The sequence below is a fragment of the Barbatula barbatula genome (assembly GCF_947034865.1).
Source record: "Barbatula barbatula genome assembly, chromosome: 17".
Lineage (NCBI taxonomy): Eukaryota > Metazoa > Chordata > Actinopteri > Cypriniformes > Nemacheilidae > Barbatula > Barbatula barbatula.
Genome location: NC_136780.1, coordinates 16,897,863 through 16,919,026, shown reverse-complemented (window position 1 = coordinate 16,919,026; position 21,164 = coordinate 16,897,863). Strand labels below are relative to the sequence as shown.

The window sequence follows — 21,164 nt, the reverse complement described above, 5'->3', positions numbered from 1 at the left end:
GGTCTCTAAGTGCATGTTTTTGAAAACGACTGCATTATCGATTCAGTGTAAACTCTGAATGCGGTGTTTTCCAAAAACGACGACATTGTACGCATACGTATTACCTTAAGATGTGCGCAAGCACGTAGGGTTTCATTATAGCGCTACAGCATCATCCACTGGCCTGGCATGTATAGTACAGTTTCGTTTTTACTCTTTTTCCCAGATCCTAGTAAATGCAGATTGTTTTGATAACGCTATCGTATGTTCGTGAAACTTTTCATAAATGCAATATATATCATAGTTATTTTCGCTTGAGTGATGCGAGTTGACACATATTTTCAACTTGCGCGTAATAATCGCCACCCGATTCGCGTCATTCAATTAGCCTGCCGCGAGTTCGCATCTTAACGTTGATTTCATATTGTATTTACTCACGCAAAATTCACGTTTGGTGTGAACCCCCCATTACACCATGACTACACGATGTCACAAAAAATTTGAAAAGGTATATTTTCCAAGTTGTCTAAGGTTTAGTCTACAGCAGGCTACAATGGATACTATATTAAAAACGGTTCATTTTTAAACGTTGAGTCTCAAAACACCCGTGTTTAAAAGAAAATAGGTCCTTCATCTTATCGCATATTGCAAGTACATCTTACAATTCTGGTCCACTGATGCTACTTACCTGGTCAGAGACCAATTTAAAGTTGATTAAAACATGAACATTCTGTAATTTACTAATTTAGTCTTTTAAGAGCTTTGTCATCTTGACCCCATATAAGATGCATCAATATTGTAATATAACATTATTTTTTGTGTTTAACTGAAGAAATAAATATATTTCTGTATATTCATATACAGTACATCTGGTATGGAATCAAGGTTATTAAATGATGGGAGGATTTTACTATTTCTTACAGGGATTAGTGCAGAGCTCTTATGATAGATATAGGCTACATTTACAGCATATCAAATCTCTATAATTCAAAAAGAACACCAAAACATCCTGTTTGCCCTGACTTTGATCCCTTTGATAGACTTTTATTATAGAAAACCGCTAAACACTCATGCATTTTCTTGTAAACACATCCACAAGTATTCATGGAAACTCAAACTGGTTCGGATTATTTCTGCTGGTTGATATGACTGATTCATTCACTTGTTACCAAACTGTCCAATTACAGTTAATGACAATAATATTGAAAACATTCTTATATACGCTTTCATCAGACGATTGATGGCCTTTGATTAATATTCGCAGACGTCTGCGCTGCTGTAAGAGAGACAAGCGCTGAGAGTCTGCTGAAAAGATGAGAGTGGAGACTGAGAAAGTTCTTAGCGTTTATCTGACAGACGGAGAAATGAAGAGCGGATCAGAAATTAACAGATTAACGAAGATGTTAAACAGCTGCTGATTAGACTCTCATTACAGCTCTCATTATAGCTGTGTGTGCGTGTGTGTGTGTGTGCGTGTTCTGTGTGATTCACCTGTGTGGACGTTGCCTTTGTGCTTCTTCAGGGCGTCTTTACTCTTAAATCGTTTCCCACAGCTATCGGCCTTACAGATGAACCTGCCATCTCCTTTACACGCCTCTTTATGCTGTTCAAAACTGCACACACACACAATTTGGAATTAGAGTCGACATGAAATAATATTTTTAAAACGGTGAGTTCTGGTTCTTGATTATGATTGGTTGAGCCGCATTCTCAGCCGCTATTAAACACACGATTTGTATCACAAATGCATTGTAACCCACTGCTTCTTGGGGCTTATTGCTTTATTATGGTATGCCCAGGCATGCATGATTCCAAGGGTTTCCGGAAAGTGTGCAAACAATCTGGAGAGCACAAATAATAAAGGACACCCTTGTATGTTTTATGTTATGTGCCTTAAATATAATTTAAGAATAGAACGAAGAGTCGCCCATTAGAGGAATAGTTCATCCTCAAAAAAATGTAATACAAAGTAAACCAAAAAGATTGCGAGAAAAACAGTTCATTTAGCAACATTCATTTACATACATTCAAATATGGTGACACATTGATGATTTTAAATCTCATTACATGCAATATATATGAAAATAATTAACATATATTTAACTTCATGTACTGTGATTTATTGTTTATTTTTCATAATGTGTCCTCCTTATATTGAATATTTATTATTTTTTAACACTTGTCTTTTGTGTCATGTTAATGTCTTACAACACAGGCTTGTGGGAAACAGAATTCCAATCCTCTGTAACAGAATTGATCCATATTTTGAATTAAGCACTTATTGGTTTCAATTTAGCTAAGCTCAAACCGAACAACAAAATAAGCATCGAGATAACCCTAGACAAAAATGATACCTTATCTGGTATTGAAGGCCATGTACAGTATGTATAAAAGTGTGCTGTACCTGGACTCAGAACAGAAAGTGCTGTGACACAGGGCACACTGATGAACCATTGAAGGGTCTCCAGTCGTAGCTGAGCTCTCGGTGCAGTGAAGGACACTACAACAGAACAGTCCATTAGCATTAATAAACAGCTGGACCGTTTATTAGAGATGTGTGTGTTTGTACCATACTCACTGACGCTGAAGGGCCTGTTTGACGGGAAACTCTTTACCGCAGGAGCGACATTTAAACTCTTTGTCCTCTGCACTTCCTCTCTGATGAAGACTCTGCAGATGTTCAGCTAACACATCTTCACTGGGGAAGCTGCTTTCACACAGCAGACACGGGTAATCTTCCTTCTTAATCACCAGATCTACAGTCACAGCGACATAATGAGTTCTTCAAAGGCTGGTGGATGAATTTACTTTTTAGCAAAGAAAAAGTGATGCCGGTTTGAATGACATGTATCCTTCTGATTGAGAAGATAAACACTCATTATCACGTTTCAAACATACAGTACAAAACAGTTGTTTCAGTGAGTGTCTGTAAGCATGTTAAATTCTAGGCAGGACATCAATATAAAACAGGCATATTATAGATGCATAAATTGAGCAGGACAGTGTAATAACAACTGTATGAGAACACACACCTGTTTCTGTGCTGAGGTGTTTGCTATCTTTATTGTACTCATCTTCATCTTTGATGTCCTCATCTTCCTCATTGTCCTCCTCTTCCTCCTCCATATCACTGTCCAGGTAACCAATCAGAAGCTCTGTATCCGTCTCAATGTCATCCACGGCCAGGTAAAAAATATTCTCTCCATCCTAGGAGTGAGATACAAAGTTTCAAAATATAACATTTAAAATAGCAGACGGGAACCATGGACCACTGCAATTTGGGTGTTCTTGTATTGCAATGGTGCAATGAATTTGAAAGTGCAGTCACACGAATGAAATTGCAAAAAACATAAGAAAAATCGCTAGTATGCCACAGTGAATGTATTTGCACATACAGCCCGAAATTTTCGTATGCATTTGTTCATATTTGCCGCTCGTTTATAATATAGTCCCGCCATTGATCGGGCTTTTTGTTTCCAATGTCGCGCATTTGTGGCAACAAGACTAAAATAGACACATTTCAAGTCACTGGATTTGCCAACTGGAAAAAAGCCACGGAAAATTTTAGTGAACATCAGAAGAGCAGCATGCACATTTCTGCAGGTTTGAAAATGAAAAGTCACTTATAGACACTTAAAACGGGAAGCGTAGCGACGCAAATAAGCAGTGAACACGCAAAATATGTCTCCGCTAGGAATATTTGAAAAAAATATGCGAGACTTTGCTCTTTTGCTGTCACTCCGGTATTGCTCTTCGTGGTAACGACGAAACGGATGGATCGGAAAATCTGGGAAATCTTGAAAGACATTTTTCTTGCCTGCGTCGACTGAAAACATACATGAGAAACACAATGACACAGGAGAGACTCTCGGACATTGCAGTACTGAACATTGAACGGGCCTATCGTGTGGATTTTTTAAAACAGTTAATCGATTTAATGCAGCGCCTGGTGGACGCAGTTTAGCACTTCACTAAGGTATGGACGTTTTGTTGTTTAGTTGTTACTTAAATCTGCATGTTTAAAATTTCTGTGAATAGTTTGATGATGGTAATCAAAGGTGTGTTGATGTTTTTTCTTTCACCCCCGAACTCGATAGTTAAATGCAAGGGACCACCCATAAAGTTTGGTTTCTCTGAGATTGTCTCAGATGCTCACATGGCCGTTGACACCTAAATAGCTATTTTAATAACATATATGACATTATTTTTACAAATTATTAAACCAAATTTCCTGTTTGTTACGTTTGAATGTCATTTCTTACCTTAAAAACTAAAGTTAACGGCTTTTCCTCACAGGAGGTCTGCATTCGGTAAAAACAGAGCTAATAAATTATTTCAAATTCACATTTTATTTCCAGTATTTTTCTCATGTGGCAAGTAGCCGTGTAATAAGCGGGATAATGTACAAGCAGCCGGCTCTTTTTACTAAATAAGCCCCCAGCTTCGCGTCAGGTCCTGATCACACTGTCGGGGCTTATTTCTGCGTTAACAACCAGCTGCCTGTACATTATCCCTTACTTAATATTATAACGGCAATTATATTTTATTACAAAAAAAAAAAAACAACCATAGGCCTACAGGAGTATAATTATGTTAATAAAAGCACAAAACATATTCAATATGTCGTGGGTCTGCGTGACTAATAGAGGGACTAAATTGAATTAGACTCTGAAAAGCAAAGACTCCAGGTGTCGGCTGACATTGAACAGACAGCAGAACAGAGAAACCTCTGGGAGGGGCAATCAAACGTTCACACGAGAGGAAACACAAGATCAGCTCTGCTTCCTGATTAAGGTTAAAGGTCAAACACTTGGACCCCTGTATAATGGCATTATCAGACCTACATTTCCTAAAAGGTCATGTTGAACATTATGTTAAAATCACAGTCGCAGAATTATTTACAGGGAGACTATAAGAGAAATGTCATGTGTGATGAAACACAGGCCCTGCTCTCATGATTTTGCTGTCATGACCATCAGATCACTTTAAATTGATTCCATCACCGCTGGCGCTGACTGTGTACGCAGGCAGACTTAACGTTTTACTTTTGGAATTGAAATAATGAAAGATTTTACATAAAAGTATGGACAGGTTCAAATATTACAAGTACAGATAAACATCACGTGGTGCAGAAATTCTACTACAATAAATTGAAATGTAGGGGTACTATGTCTCGAAGACTTATTTACACCTTTGCACATGTTGGAATTGTTATTCTTATGGCTTTGTTCACACATATCATGTAAAAAACGTAAAATTGTCAAAGCTGATGTGATTTACCTTTTGACAAAGAGTTCTGTTCACGCATGACCCGTGCTTAGAAAAATGCTCCAAAATTTATGGAAAACGCTGGATGTGTGAAGGGGACTATAAATAATATCAAAGTTTCCACACAAATACACTGGAGAGGTTGCAATGGGGGGTGGAATGTGTAACATTAAACATGATATAAACTGTAAATAATGCACAAATGACTGCACTGTTTGTTGCAAATTAAGTAGATGTATTTGTATACTTCTCTATACTAACAGTTACCACTGTGTGAACGCCAGAGACGGCATTTTAAGCAAGTTTCTTCATTTGTAAATCAGTTGCATTGTGACAAACACTGTTTTTAATATATTGACATCCAGCCATTCTTGTCCTTAATGTTTGTCACTGGGATTTTCAAATATCTAACCAAGAAAAGGAAAGGTATTTAAAAGTGCTTGTCAACTTTGATAACACAGTATACAATAATTTAAAAGTATAGTGTTTTGTTTTTTCCCATTTCCTAAAATACAATAAAATGGGACATATGAGGTTTTCATTCAACGACGATATGAGAGTCACGAGACACGCAAGAACCAATAAAACTAAGTTTTAAAGGCAGGGTTGGTGATCCTCTCCGTAAAATGTTTTTTGCGTACCGCGTAAGCCCGGCGGGGAGGGGTCTCGACCCGTCCGGACCTACGGGAGAACACGAACGGAGAATCCGTAGAAACCACGGGAGTCCGCGGGGAGGTGACTCGACCCGACGGCACTCACGGGAGAGCTGCTTGAAGACCCAGACTGGGAGAAGTTCTAGAAGTGGATAAGGCGCACGGCGGGGAAAGCCTCGACCCGTCGGCTAGCCAAACGAGAGATGCGGGTGAGTGGAGGTGAGCCAGCACCGTGCAAAGCAGGTCAAGAGCGTCAACGCAAACTAATGGGCAAACCAAAAACAAAACTTGCAAGCAAGAGAACAGAACTATGAAGACTTTGACTAGACTAAGAAAATAAATAACATGACTATGACTATGACAAATTTTCACTAAGACAATGACAAGAGGAGCCAGGAACGAAAGTAACACATACAACGATCTGACAAAGAACGAGAGGACAAGAGGGACTAAATAAAGGGGAACTAAACAGCGGGGACAAGCTACAGGTGAGAATTAATTAATCATTAATGGGAACGAGTCAAAGGGGCATGAGGGAATGAATGAGTGGTAAAGTGATTGTGATGGAAACCCGGTGCGGGGGAAAGCCTAGCGGAGACACGGAGGGCGGGGCCAATGACGTGGATACCGAACACGTGCGGAGCTGTCAAAACAGCTGCCTACGAGTTCGACAACAATAACACAGTACACACAACCAAGACAAGGCTAGGATCATGACAGTATCCCCCCCCCCAACCGGCGTCACATGCCTAAGGAGGGGGCTTACCTTGCCTCCGGTGAAAATCCACAATGAGCGACCGGTCCAGAATGTCGCGAGACGGCACCCAACACCTCTCCTCTGAACCATAACCCTTCCAGTCCACCAAATACTGGTGCCCCCGGCCCCGCCGACGTACATCCAACAGCTTCCTGATGGTGTAAGTCGGCGTACCGTCCACGAGACGTGGGGTAGGAGGGGAGGGGCGTTTACTAGCTGGGTTGAGGGAGGAAACGACGACAGGCTTGACCCTGGAAACATGAAAAACAGGGTGAACACGACCAAGATTATGAGAAAGCTTGAGGCGGACGGCCACCGGATTAACCACCTTGGTGATACGGAATGGCCCAATGAACCTGGGTGCCAACTTCCGAGAGGGCACCCGAAGAGGAAGGTCCAAAGTGGAGAGCCATACCCACTGACCACACACATAGGTCGGGGGAGAGGTCCGGTGCCGATCGGCCGCTGTCTTGGTTCTCTGAGAGCTTCGGGCCAGAACCCCTCTGGCCCTCTTCCAGGTGCGACGACAGCGCCGAACGAAGGCCAGAGCAGAGGGAACCGCAGCGTCGAGCTCCTGAGAGGGGAACAAAGGAGGTTGGTAACCCACAGAACATTCAAAGGGGGAAAGCTGTTGGCTCCAGGTACCGGGAGTCTGAGATGTTAGACAGCGGAGTCTACGTTCGAGATCCTGGTTGGCTCGCTCACACTGCCCATTAGTCTGGGGATGAAAACCTGAAGACAGAGTCGCTGAGGCCCCGATCTGTCTAAAGAACTCTTTCCAAAACCGGGACGTGAACTGAGGCCCCCTATCGGACACAACATCAGAGGGCAACCCATGTAGCCAAAAGACGTTGTCCACCATCAATTGAGAAGTCTCCCGGGCGGAGGGAAGCTTGGGCAGGGGAATGAAATGGGCCGCTTTGGAGAAACGGTCCATCACCGTAAGAATGACGGTGTTGCCGCCAGAGGGAGGAAGACCAGTGACAAAATCCAAGGCAATGTGTGACCATGGGCGGGAGGGAATGGGAAGCGGACGTAGTAGACCAGCAGGAGGACGATGAGAGGATTTACATTGGGCGCAGACGGGGCAAGCCAACACAAACTGACTAACATCTGAGACTATGGAGGGCCACCAAAACCGCTGACGGACGGAAGCCAGGGTTCCCCCGATTACCTGGATGGCCGACCAACTTGGAAGAATGACCCCACTGCAAGACCTCGGGACGCAACTTGACTGGAACAAACAACCTTCCCACCGGACACTCTCCCGGTACTTGCACCTCTCGGCCGGCCAGCTCCACTCGCCGTTCGAGATCCCAAGTGATCGCACCGACCACCATATTACTGGGGAGAATGGCAACAGCCGGATGATCACCCCCTGGGGCCTCGAAGAGACGAGAGAGTGCGTCAGGCTTGATATTCTTAGAACCTGGCCGGTACGAAATGGTGAAGCGAAACCGACCAAAGAAGAGTGCCCAGCGGGCCTGGCGTGAGTTAAGCCTCTTGGCTGAACGGATATATTCTAGGTTCTTATGATCCGTCCAGACCGAGAAGGGCTGTGTTGCTCCCTCCAGCCAGTGACGCCACTCACCCAAAGCCAGCCGAACCGCCAAAAGCTCCCTGTTACCTATGTCGTAGTTTCGCTCGGCAGGGCTGAGTCGATGGGAGTAAAAGGCACAAGGATGCACCTTCCCATCCTGACTAGACCGCTGAGACAGAACCGCGCCTACTCCGACATCGGACGCATCAACTTCGACAATGAACTGGCGTTCAGGTTCTGGAAAACAAAGCACAGGAGCAGAGACAAAACGGGACCTTAAGTTATCAAAGGCTACCTGTGCTAGGGCATTCCATCTGAACGCAACCTTGGTGGAAGTTAATGCTGTGAGCGGGACGGCAATCTGGCCGAAACCCCGGATGAATCGCTTGTAAAAATTGGCGAAACCCAGGAACCGCTGAAGAGCTTTACGAGAGTCGGGAACGGGCCACTCAGCGACGGCTCTGATCTTGGCAGGATCAGGGTTAATGCCCTTGGGAGAAACTACATAGCCAAGGAACGAAACTGAGACAGCATGGAACTCGCACTTCTCCGCCTTGACAACCGTGACCCTCTGCACCCGAGTCGAGAAGAGCCTCGCCGGTATGACTCCGCCCCTCAAACCGGATCCGGAACGGCAGCATGGAACGAGAAATGGGAGAGGAAAAAGGGATGACGCCCACCCGGACTCTCCGCTCAACGGATGGGCGTGGTCTTTTAACGGACACCGTATTACTTGATGCCCCGACTTCCCACAATAGAAGCATAGTCCGCCGAGCAGCCGCTGTTGCTTCTGTATAGACGTCAGTCGAGAACTACCCACTTGCATCGGCTCCTCCACGGAGCTTGTTTCAGCAGCCCTGGGACTCGCGCTGACGTCTCGACCACGCCAGGAGGGAGGAGAAAGCTGCCGGCGTCGTCGGTTGTTGATACATGCCTCGTCGCGAAGGCAGAGGTTGGTTAGAGCCTCCAAATCCCGGGGGGCATCGAGGGCAGCAATCTCATCCGCGATGATCGGATTTACCCCGTCCAGGAACCGAGCCCGAAGAGCTCCCTCATTCCAGTCGCAAACGGCTGCCAAGGTCTGGAACTTTATGGAATAGTCCGTAATAGAACTCCGCCCCTGAGACAAACGTGAGAGCTGAGCGGCCGCCTGATCCCCCTGGGCTGAACGGTCAAAAAGTCTCGTCATCTCCGCCCGAAAGCCCACGAAGGAGGCACAACACGAAGCCCGAGCGTCCCACACGGCCGTCCCCCACTCTCTAGCTTGACCCGTCAACAGAGTCAAGACGAACGCCACTCTGGACTCTTCAGTAGCGTAGCGACGAGGCTGGAGAGAGAAGACGAGCGCGCACTGGGAGAGGAAAGGACAGCAAGCACTGAGCTCTCCATCGAAAGTCGGAGGACTGTTAGCATGGGGCTCTGTCTCGGCTAAATGTCCCCGTGCCGCAGGCTCGGGAGAAGCGCGACTCACCGCAAGTTCTCTGCGTAGTTCTGTGACCAGTGCTGCTAATTCCGTGACTTGACTAGCAGGAACTCCCACATCTTGAGCCGTGACATTTAGGCGAGTGACTTGCTGTCCGAGAGCCACTCCCTGCTGCTGGATGGCATTGCGAAGCGGATCCATCCCTGCTGAGTCTCCGGTTTGGTCAGATCGTTCTGTCATGACACTGAGACAAGGAAGAAGATTCGGAGACTCAGATGCAGGGCAAACAAGAGAGGTTTATTGAACAAGGCAGATAATCCACTCTGGCACCAGCCTGGAGACAACCGCGTAAGCCCGGCGGGGAGGGGTCTCGACCCGTCGGGACCTACGGGAGAACACGAACGGAGAATCCGTAGAAACCACGGGAGTCCGCGGGGAGGTGACTCGACCCGACGGGCTAAATAAGCTAAATAAGCTCAACATTTGAATCAGCCCGTCCTCCAAGTAAAGACGCATTTTTTTTGCATTTGTAACAGTATTAATGGTTTAACATGTGTTTATGGATTCAAAGATATTTTTAGAGCACCAAACCCCAATCCCTCCCCTAAACCGAACAACTTGTCAACCATTACACACAACACATGAGTAAAGGTACAGTCACATGTATTTATTCCATACAATGAATAAAAACAGCATAACGTATTCCAAACAAGTTGCTTTGCAAACCTTCTGAACTGAAGTGATACGAAAACGTTATACAAAATCAAGCCAAGACACAACCCAAAATGTAAATTTTATTAAGACGATAATACATTTATTATGATTTGGTAAACGCTCACGTTTGTCGTATTTGAGGAAGGGACAAACGACATGTGTGCGGTATGGGTTGCATGATATGTTGCATGAATATTTTTTTTTTATAAATGTAACGTTTCTTAACTCACAAACCAAGCCGCTTCAATATTTTCATATTTCAATATCTTAGATTTTAAACTACTGTTTTAACTAAATAGATGCACTCCTAAGTATGTAGTGTGTGTGTGAGAGAAAAAACAGGTTTGTGCGTGTGTATGCGTGTTATTTTAATCCAAGCCTCATTACACTTCTCTTATCTCCTCACTCTTTGGTGTTTAGATCTTTGTCAGTGCAAACACACAACCTCACCACCAGAACAGACATAACAAACATTGTCCACTGCTTTAATTCCATCTGCTCTTTCTTTACTGGATCTCAACCTCTATTGCACACATCATTCATAATCCATTAAATGCTTACAAATTCAAGGTATTTAAAAAAAAATTTATAGGGCCGTTCACATTATAACGATAATGTTACAGTAAGTATAACTACAGTATATTTGCGTCCACACAAGTGGATTAATGTTATGTTTATCTTAAACCTGCACGCTGCATTGTTTCCAACCACTAAAATAAATGTATTGTACATGACCTGCTGCTCATCCTTTCGTTTTCATTCACAGACATCTCTTCTCCAAAATATGACAGCAAAGCACAGCAAAGGCTTGGATGCTCTCTCTGAATGCTGAAAGTGCACTTGCGTCCAGGCTTTAAAGCATATATTCTGCCAGCTTACTCAGACTTAAAAGCGTTACATTAGTATGTAATATCCCGACGTAAACACATGACCACTATTATACGATAAAATAATAATACAAATTAATATGAAAAAAAAAAAATATATATATATATATATATATAAATAGTTATATTATTAGAAACACAGACAGGATTCTGTTAACTGCAGTCCCGGCACGCGTGTTTGATGAAATGGTCTATAATCGGGTCCCCGGACTTGAAAAATGACAATCCAGTAAATTTGTTATTTTCCTTTCAAAAATCTTTTTCAATGAATTCGTCGAAAAATTTGGGGTTTGAAATTCAGGTTAATAATTCAAGTTTACGCTTTTGGGTCGCAAAATTCAGGTCTCATCATTCAGGACAACAAATTCGATTTATGAATTTAATTTGTCTATAACCGAGTGTAACATCCGCGAATGCAAAGAAGAGCAATTGACTGTCGATAAAGAGTATAGAACCCAGGAGGCAAAACTAACTAACTTTGGTAGTGTGGCTGTCATTTAGCGCACCTAGCCTACTTTATTGAGCATTTCTATTTTATTCAACTTTACACATTTCCCTATTATTAATTATTACTCCACTAGGTCTGAAATATACATCCTACGTTTTAATGTTCATGCGGCCTACCACAAAAACGGCATATTCTAGTAGGTAATACTAGTAAGTTTATATGTAGCCTAATCCTTTACACAGCATTCGAAAAATGTATACTACATCTTGATACTTGATACAAAGTGTGTGACAAAACCTCAGTTCACATGTATTTTCCATCCACATTTTAGTGTTTTTCAATCTTTCAAACTTCTGTCACACATCCCTGAAATCTTCTTGTTAAGTCTGACGTCATGCACCACCGCTTCCAGGTTCAACCACTTTATCAGATTCTGTTGTATTATTTAATTACTAGCAATGTAGATTTGGGATCAGGGGCCATAGGAAAACAAATAAAATCATCAATTCATGGCGTGATTTAAAACTATATATTAAATATTGTTTTGTTTTACTACGGCTCTCACCTTGCTTTTGCGTACAGTGGTGTGAAGAGAATTAGAGCGGTGGAAAATATGAATCAATCAAGTCAAACGGAACAACATTGAACTCACTAGCAGAAAAGAGCCGCTACCACCTACAAGTATGGCCGGGACGCCCAGCATGCAACACGGCGTGATGTCGATTGACAAGCTCTATAGCCAAATAAAGTTACAGACTTTCATGAAGACCCTAATAAATCATGCCAACTTGTTAATAGTGCTTATCCAATGAGCCCTTTAATGTATATAAAAACAATGTACAGTGATCTCTGCAGTTATGATGTCTGTAACCTCTTTTCCTACCTGAATGGCAGCCAGGTTCTTCTGCTCTTGGGAGGGGGCTTGGTGGACAAAGCGAAGCCAGTTAGCATTACGAGGATTACTGGCGTCCAGGATATACAGCACATCACCTTTACTCCCTCGAACCTGCAAACCCCCAAACATTTGATTACACACATATACAAACCTATACAACTATTCCTTTAGTATTTGGTATCTGAGAATCTCCTGCCAGACCAATGCCTTAAACTCAAGCGGCAACCTTCCGATCTCTCTCGTGAAGCCCACATCGAAGTGACTTAAACTGCAATTCATCGACTGGCCGCTAGAGGCTGGCTCCAAAACAGAGCAGAATCTCATATAGCCCCATGTTAAAATGCCCAACTTTACAGCCTGGTACAAATAAATTAGTTTGGTCTATTATAGCTAATTTGACCCTGTATGACAACTGTGAGGAGGGTGAATTTTTTTTATAACTCACCCGTTTAACTTATATTAAGCCTTAAAATTCTGCGAATGATGTGCGTGGTCACTTGAGTGACAAGTGGTTTCAGCAACCAGGTGCCAAGCACGTCCCCCACCTCTTTGCCCATTTCCGATTTTCCGGGAGTGACACGCTGCTAAAATGGCTCCGCCCACTTTAAGCTTCAAAACAGCTCATCAGAAACCAACGGGTGACGTCACGGACACTACGTCCATATTTTATACAGCCTATGCTTAAACCTGCAACATTTCCAATTCCATACAGGAATGTTTTTCAGAACTTTTCTGCTTCTGACGGATATCTTTCTTTCCACTGTTTTTGGATACAAATGACTGTTTTGAGAAATTTGTTATGTGCCCCAAACTTAACTCACGTTAGACATCCGTATTATATTAATAATTTAATAAAGAATTATTAATATAATATGTATACAAATAAATATTAATATAAATTAAATTTAACATAAATGTTTAAATTATGACCAAACACAGACCGAGTGCAGTGAATTTGTCTACAAAAAAAGTAAAGTAAAATTTCTATTTTGATAATTGTATTAGCAGAAAAACAAATAAATATATGTCCTTATATGTTATATATACGTATTATACATTAAACAAATTCTAGGTAAAAATAGACTATAGTTTATAAGATAGGAAATGCCTTTGAAGCTTCCCATGAAGAGGAATGATACAAAAAAACATGTGCTGGCGATCACAAAGTAGTCATTGTTGAGTCTAGTCACCCACCTCCCACATCAGTCGAGGATCCATGCTTTCATCCAAGTCACTCAACATCCGCTTTTCACCTGCAAATGGACCAAACTTCTCGCCCTGTAAAACATTGCACTTTGATGTCACAACCATCTGTGTGGATGATGTGTGTGCCGTTTTATCTTTACTTTCATCCTAAGCAACTATGCATTCAATTCGTACATTTCTTTTATCGGTATGTATGTTCCCTAGGATTGAACCCATGACCTTTGCATTTGCTAAAACAATTCGCCACCAACTGAGCTACAGAAACACAGAACATGGCTGTTATGGCTCATCTTTGGACTACATCTTTATGGCTCAAAAACAGGATCTAGCCTATATGTATCAAAAATATAATTTATATTCTAATTTTGAGGTGAAATGTGACCTATTTGTGAGCTTAATAAAGTTAGTGGAATTTTTATCAAATCATTCTTTTTTCAGAAACACTATAGTTACCACAGTTACCACTTTCAGCAGTGATTTGCAATGACAGCACCATGAACAACTTTACAATGGTTCAGTCATATTTATGGCGGAAATGATAGTTGCCACGGTGCGTTTTGGCGGAAACGAACGTTGCCATAGTGATTGTTTGGTGAGGGACGTGGCAGCACACGTAAGCACATACACACACAGGAATGCAACTACAGCCAGACCTATAAGTTACACCACAAACCGCTTCGTGTAGATGAAAAGGCGATAAAACGATCGTTTCTTCTGCAGTACGCAGACTTTGTCTGTCGCGATGAGAGTTTGTTTTGCGTGCACGAACCTTCTTGACCGCTCTGGCAGTGTAAAGCCCCATCCCGTCCTGAACTTTGGAGGACTTCAGCACGAATCTGTCCGGCACGTACATGCCCAGCATTCTCATTACTTCAGAAAACACCTTCTTCGAGATGATAACTAGTTAACCGCGTTACTTTTACGGCTTAAGAGTTGATTTGTTTTTGTCTGCTCGCTGAGTGTGTAAATCTCAGTCCGCTCTTATCTTCCATAGTCACGTCGCTGCAGGCGAGAGATGCGACAGTGTGATTGGCTGATGCTCGTACAGGGAGCGCGTTTCTGCGCTCTGATTGGTGAAAAGTTTCTGCGCATCCAAGTGGGCGTCACCGGCGAGGTGAGTTTCTGCGAACTGATTTGTGGAAAGTTTGTGCCTGTCAGGTACATATTTTACTTTCCCGGGAAGCAGACGCAGTTAAAGGGAACACCGGGAACAGAATCCTATGAGCTCCCTCTAAATGAAAAAGAAACCATAGTTTATTATTGTATAAGTGTATAACCATGTTTGGTGCAGATGGATTACCTTTTAGAACCACAGTTTACCTACAAATACCATGCTTGCATTGAAGACCATTGTAAATTTGTCATTGGACTGCTATGGTTACTACAAATAAAATCAGAATACTATGGTTAGTTACTATACGGTAATATTCCTGTGGGGAGCACTAAAGCTTACAGTAGGGTTTGGCAAGGCAACCTGTTACAAATTTGTTCTAGTCCCCGTGAATTAAACAACCACAGTTAGTTTAACATATTCACAGCGCTTTTTATTGTCTTTACCATTTTACTAACATGATTCATTTGCATGTAAAGTATAAACAGCCCTGTGATGGACTAGTTATCTATCAAGGTATCCTAGCTACCTATGGCCTGTGATGCTGGGATTGGCTCCGCTCAAGCCGTTTCGCAACCCTGCAGAGGTCAAGCAGGTTCGGAGAATGGATAGGTGAATGACGTCTACACAGATAATGCAAGGACATGAAAGTACGAGTGTCTCATCTAGTTTATCTGCTCTATTTGTGTGGTCTCTGTTTCATGTACAGACATTGTGTTTTTAATCCATTTCCCAAGCTATTTGGTTTATAAACAGCCTTGATTCACATTCATCTGAAGTAAATTAGTGTTTTTTCGGATGTGTTCCACACACTCTACTGGTCCTTTGTGAGTACTTGGATTCCCAGACCTATTGTCTAATTTGTGCACTTGTACACTTTGTGTGATCATGAATCGTGTGCTTGCGTGTGTGCCTGTGTGTATTCAGAGTGGTCATACCAACACCCTGTAATCTATAATAAAGGCAGCAACTATTTGTAAATAGCAATAGATGTTATTTACACTAAGAGAAAATTGCCACAGATGCTGTTTACACAAAGTGAAAATAGCAGCATTTCTTAGCAAAATGCTATTTACACTAACTGAAAATAGCTGTATTTTCTTTGGATTAAGTAGTAATAGTAGTTAGATGCTATTTACTTATAAATAGTGGCAGATAACGTTACTACTGTATTTGCACCTCATTATTGTTGTGCATTAACAGAGTGTAAATCATTATTGTAACACCGTTCAATAAAAGGAAGGAAGGAGGTGGGAAACGGCGAACAGAAAACAACTTTTAATTAATAAATAAAACGTAAATAGACAGCCAGCAGCCCCCTCACGGGCGACTGCCGGCGACACACACAAACCATAACATAAAGTCCAGGCCTGGTCCTCTTTCACTGACGGTCCGGTCGCTCGTCCTCTTATGCTCCAGATCTCCTCCGTGATACGAGACCGGTGCGTGTACAGCTGACGCAAATCCCGGCTCTCGTCCCACCTACCCCACTACAATTATGTTTATAAAAATAATTAAAATGATGTCAATTTATTGAGATATTAAAGCCCTACACTGACCCCTAACCTTACCCTAAACCTAAACTTTATGAATAAAAATGAATTTTATGCCTCAAATCAGTTTTATTGAAAACTAATGCCTTTATGGTCTATAAAGTGATAGAAAAAGGTCAAAGAGTGTTTTCAGCAAGAGATTAATTTGAACCCCGGTCTGTCATGTCCCAGCTATACAGACTGGAGACCTTATACAACTGGAGTCACAGTTTGAAAGGGTATTGTTCTTACCCTTTCTCTATTCCAATCACATATTGGTGGGCGGAGCTAGTGCAAGTAGTCAACAAGGCAGGATATTTGTATATAATAAAGAACAGTCCAACCCAAAAATGACAACAACTCAAAATAAAAATACATTTATGTCATAATTCACTGAACATCACATCATTTCAGTTTTTTCAACATTCTAAAATGTGAGTAACATTTTTATACAAGTGTTTATCAATACATATAGGCCTAATGTTGATTGTTGGCCATAGTTCTTAAAATGTCGGTGAAGGGGGATACAGGTTTTTTGTTATTACATTTTTGCATGCAAGTCTGTTAGATGCACCTTCCCAAAATATCTTCTTTACTTAGTGTGTTCAGCATTGTGGTGTTATGTTTACACATTGTACCACCCTTATTTATTTTCACAACTTCCTTAAATGCTGCATCATTCTTATTATTTTAGTTAATTTATTTAATTATCAGTTAATATTTAAGTTCATTGCAACCTAAATTTATATTTCAAACTCAAAAGCATGAAATGATCTGCTAATTTTCCCATTCAAGTTTTTTTTTGCCCATAGCCTGTGTATTTTTCCATTCTCTTCAGCACTTATTGAAGAAAAAATGGATGCAAAAGTTTTATGGGTTTATTGTTCTCTGTACAATGTCAGATAGGGGTTAATTTTTACTACAGTATTTTCAACCGTGAAGACCATCTATTGCTTTGTATACTGTGTATAAAGAAACAAAATAGTTTGCTGTTGCCAGCAGTGAAGTTTCTTAGCAGATGATAAATGTATGCAATTTCATTTGCGTCACATTATAAACCCTGACAAAATAAAAAGTGTTTGTACTTTATTTAAAAGTTGAAATATTGGACTTTTAGGGGTTGAGTTCAGTTACACAATGGAATACAGCATTAGTTGTAAATCCCATCTGTCTAGAAAGAGTATTTAGCAAGTAGCAAATCACAAATCGTTGTGTTGACTAGCCTGGCTGTTCTTAAAAAGTGATCACATTAGATTACAAGTATTTTTTAAATGAATATGGGATATTAAGGATATGACATTTATTACATATAATAGGTCCTACTGTATATAATATAGGATATTTACTCTTTTGCAGATTGGAATTTGTGTTATTTTTGTTAAACCAAGAGCTTAATATGGATATTGAACAAACTTCTTGTTGTTAGTTCACAGGTCACCTCTGTGAACTTCCATACAATGGATATCCACAATGCATATGCTTGAATCTTTTTCGCATCTGCCCACATGTCTATGAAAGTGAATTTGATGGAGTGAAATTGAACCCCCAACATGCCCCACCTCTACTTCCTGTTTTGGTGGGAAAAACACTCGTCCCACCATTTCATGGAGTCTTTAAGAGGCTACAGAATGTTAATGTGAGTGTGTATTAGTGACAGAAGATGAGGAGAGTGATCTTTGTGTGGCCCTGTCTTCTCAGTCCCCTGACCCCTGGTGACCTCTGGGACCCCACTGACCCCTGCTGTCGACGCGCTCGCAGTGAGAACTCTGTGGATGGAAGGTTACGACGATTAGGACTCAGTGACCCTTGACCTGACCCTACACACACTTGAGCATCAACTTTTACTCTCTAAGCTGAAGAGTCATTGATCACAGACTAATGCTGGCCACACACACAAATCCTACCCAGAGAAACACACACACATTTGAAAATAAAGGAATGGACCAAAAGACACAATGACATTCTTTGATGAGCATAATCTTATGTGTTGACATATATCCTATTGAAACAGGAATATGGTAAAGACTTGTGTCATAATAAAACTTTTAAGACATAAAGAACCTTAACATCCGAAAAACCTTTCTGTTTCACAAATGGTTCTTTGTTGCGAAAAAAGGTCGGTCCAGTAAGAAACAGATGGTTCCATTAAATAACTTTTCAATGAATGATTCATGGTGGAACCAAAAATTATTGTTCTATGAAATTGCTGTGAAGAACCTTTAAGCACCTTTATTTTTTCAGAGTGAAGGTATGGAATGACATAAGGAGGAATAAACAACGACATCGTTTTCATTTTTTCAAAAGAACAGAGGATCCATAGCAAATCATCATAACCAAATGACACTGTTGTTAGCATCCAAAGTGACTCTAGAACCCAGATGCAGATAGAGGTTGATCGTAATGCTTACTATTGAGGATTGAGAAAGGAAATTCAGTTCTCTCTTTTCTTTCACTCCTCGGGGTCTCTATTTCTTTGCACAAATATTTTCTGTGCAGACAAACCTCTTACTGGCAGTCCACACTACTGCCAACTACCACATTTCTTAAACACCTCTGAAAACTTGATACTGCGAGATCTCCTCAAACCTGATGTGTCTCCATCATGCAAACTCACTGAATGCTGTTTTTGGCCTTTCCAACACTGTTGATAATCCTATATGCACTTGTTTTACTTTGTCAAGCCCCCGCCGGTTCCTGAGGGCCAGCAGGATGGGAAGTGTTGATAGGGAGAGAGAATAAAGAGGGTGGGTAGAGAAATAGTCCAGGGAGACAAGAGAGATTACAGTGAAGATAAAGCGTGAGAAAATGACTGCCAACAACAACAAACATCTGATGAAGGACAACAGAGACACCAGACCACCCCTTATGAGGGTGCATTCTATGTTTCATTTTTTTTCATTGGTACTTCCATTATTCAGGAGACAATAGCATCTTGCCTAAATGCTTAAAAATAAGTGTTTTCAATTATTCTTTGTACCAATAGCTATAACTGTTTTGGGCTGAATCAGGTTCTTGACTTGGTTATACAGTATGCACTGCTTCATTTGATTCTTTTTTTAAGGTTTTTGCTGTTACACTGTAAGATTAACACATTTTTGAAAACTTGGAATATATGCATATGTGATGAAGATCATAATTCTGCTAAACCTCTTTTCCGCTGAAAAAAGTCACAAGGTAAGGAATGAGAGTATATGCAGTATATGTTTAGGCAAACTAATCCTTTAAAACGTTTTTTTACAGCATCAGACTGTAAAACCCCCCTTTGGTTGTAAATGGAAACAGATGTAGTCATTTGTCATCCCAGTCTTGAGGCAGTTTGTGGCATTGTCACGAATTTTGGAATCTATTGATTCGTGTTCATGGACACGAATTTCCCCATTTTTCACTCAGCCTGACATTTAAGACACAGGCCGTGTGTATTTACATGTATATAACCTGATATTAAAAGATGTCGTACATATTTTACGTGGTGGCTAATATATACATATACTTACCGCACCCCAAACGCTAAAACTACTCTAACCCCGCCCCTAAACCTAACGTCACAGGGGAAATGTCAAATCATAACAAATCATATGATTAAGATCGTAGGAAAAAGTAATTCACACAAATGAGCCACCTTGTAAAATACGTAGGTATAAATTCCCATCGATTGCGTTAATAAATATTTATACATATGTAAGATACTGCCTATTAAATACGATAGACTGAAAGTCGTGTTGGGTGACACGAATAAAGGGGAAAATTCAGGCCATGAACATGAATTAATAGATTACAGTTCGTGACAGTGAGTGTGTTCATGCACAGTCTTGCTCCGATTATTACGGAAGTAACAGTAAAATAATGTTCAAAAGTCATACTTGTAATGGCAAAATGAAAAACTTTTGTCGCATATGCAGGTACTGCAAAGAGATGTAAAAATACAGCTTCTGGCTGATTTTCCGCTGCATTTTTTATTTCTAGACAGACAATCAATGGCGACGTCACTACACGCGAGAAACTTGGCAAGTCTCCAACTTTCATGTAGACGCGGTTTTACGCGTAGCCGGTTTATTAATATGCGTGTAAACAAGTGAAAGCAGGTTTCTTTTATAAGCTGGTTTTTGATAGATATCCGTTTATTTTGTGCATGTTAATGCACTCAAATTCCCTTGAGACTGTGTTGCATTTGTAGACATGACGAACCTTGTTTATCCATTATTACCATTATTTAAGATAATTTTTGAGTTTAGAGATTGTTTGCCTGAAGTTTTCGATCCACCTGAGAAGATCTTTGGATACCGTAGCCTACAGATAGTCTGACCTCAGAGTCACTGCCAGAATTGTGGTTTGTCAGGAGATCTTTAAAAAGTTTTTGCATTTTTGACTCCTTACAAACAGGATCACACACAAGTGTCATAAACCGAATGTGTCTGTGGATGGCAAGTGTGTCCGTAGGCAGGGGGGGTTCGGGTGGTTCGAACGAACCCCCCCTCACTGCCAAAGGTCCAGAATTTAAGTCGTTTTTTTCATGTGATTATTGTCATCATTGTTTTAATCAATGCTTGTGACAAATTTCTGGGTTGCTGTTTCAAATTAATACGATTATTATTGCAGGACGCGTGTATGTGCGTGCACAGACAGAGAGAGTTCTCGCATACACTTTTCAAAGCAACGTGAAGAAGCATCGCCTCTGAATGATGCGAGGGGAGGGGTATATATGAATGTGGTCCGCCCACAGATTTGGACCGGCCCTCTGAACAATGCCTTAT

The 21,164-nt window shown here is 41.3% G+C and overlaps 1 protein-coding gene across 2 annotated transcripts in view; it reads right to left on the bottom strand.

Annotated features, from left to right (window-relative positions):
• Positions 1-14,792, bottom strand: part of prdm5 (PR domain containing 5) — a 48,286-nt gene extending 33,494 nt beyond the window's left edge. The window contains exons 1-7 of one of the 2 annotated variants that reach the window (XM_079477746.1): positions 14,540-14,792; positions 13,759-13,842; positions 12,553-12,675; positions 3,012-3,186; positions 2,558-2,735; positions 2,384-2,479; positions 1,471-1,592 (exon numbers count right to left, since the gene is read on the bottom strand). In XM_079477746.1, the coding sequence (XP_079333872.1) occupies positions 1,471-1,592; positions 2,384-2,479; positions 2,558-2,735; positions 3,012-3,186; positions 12,553-12,675; positions 13,759-13,842; positions 14,540-14,638 (877 nt within the window). In that variant the 5' untranslated portion in view covers positions 14,639-14,792. The remainder of the gene's footprint in view (positions 1-1,470; positions 1,593-2,383; positions 2,480-2,557; positions 2,736-3,011; positions 3,187-12,552; positions 12,676-13,758; positions 13,843-14,539) is intronic. The other variant, XM_079477747.1, reaches the window with a different exon arrangement.
• Between the last annotated feature and the right edge of the window lie 6,372 nt (positions 14,793-21,164).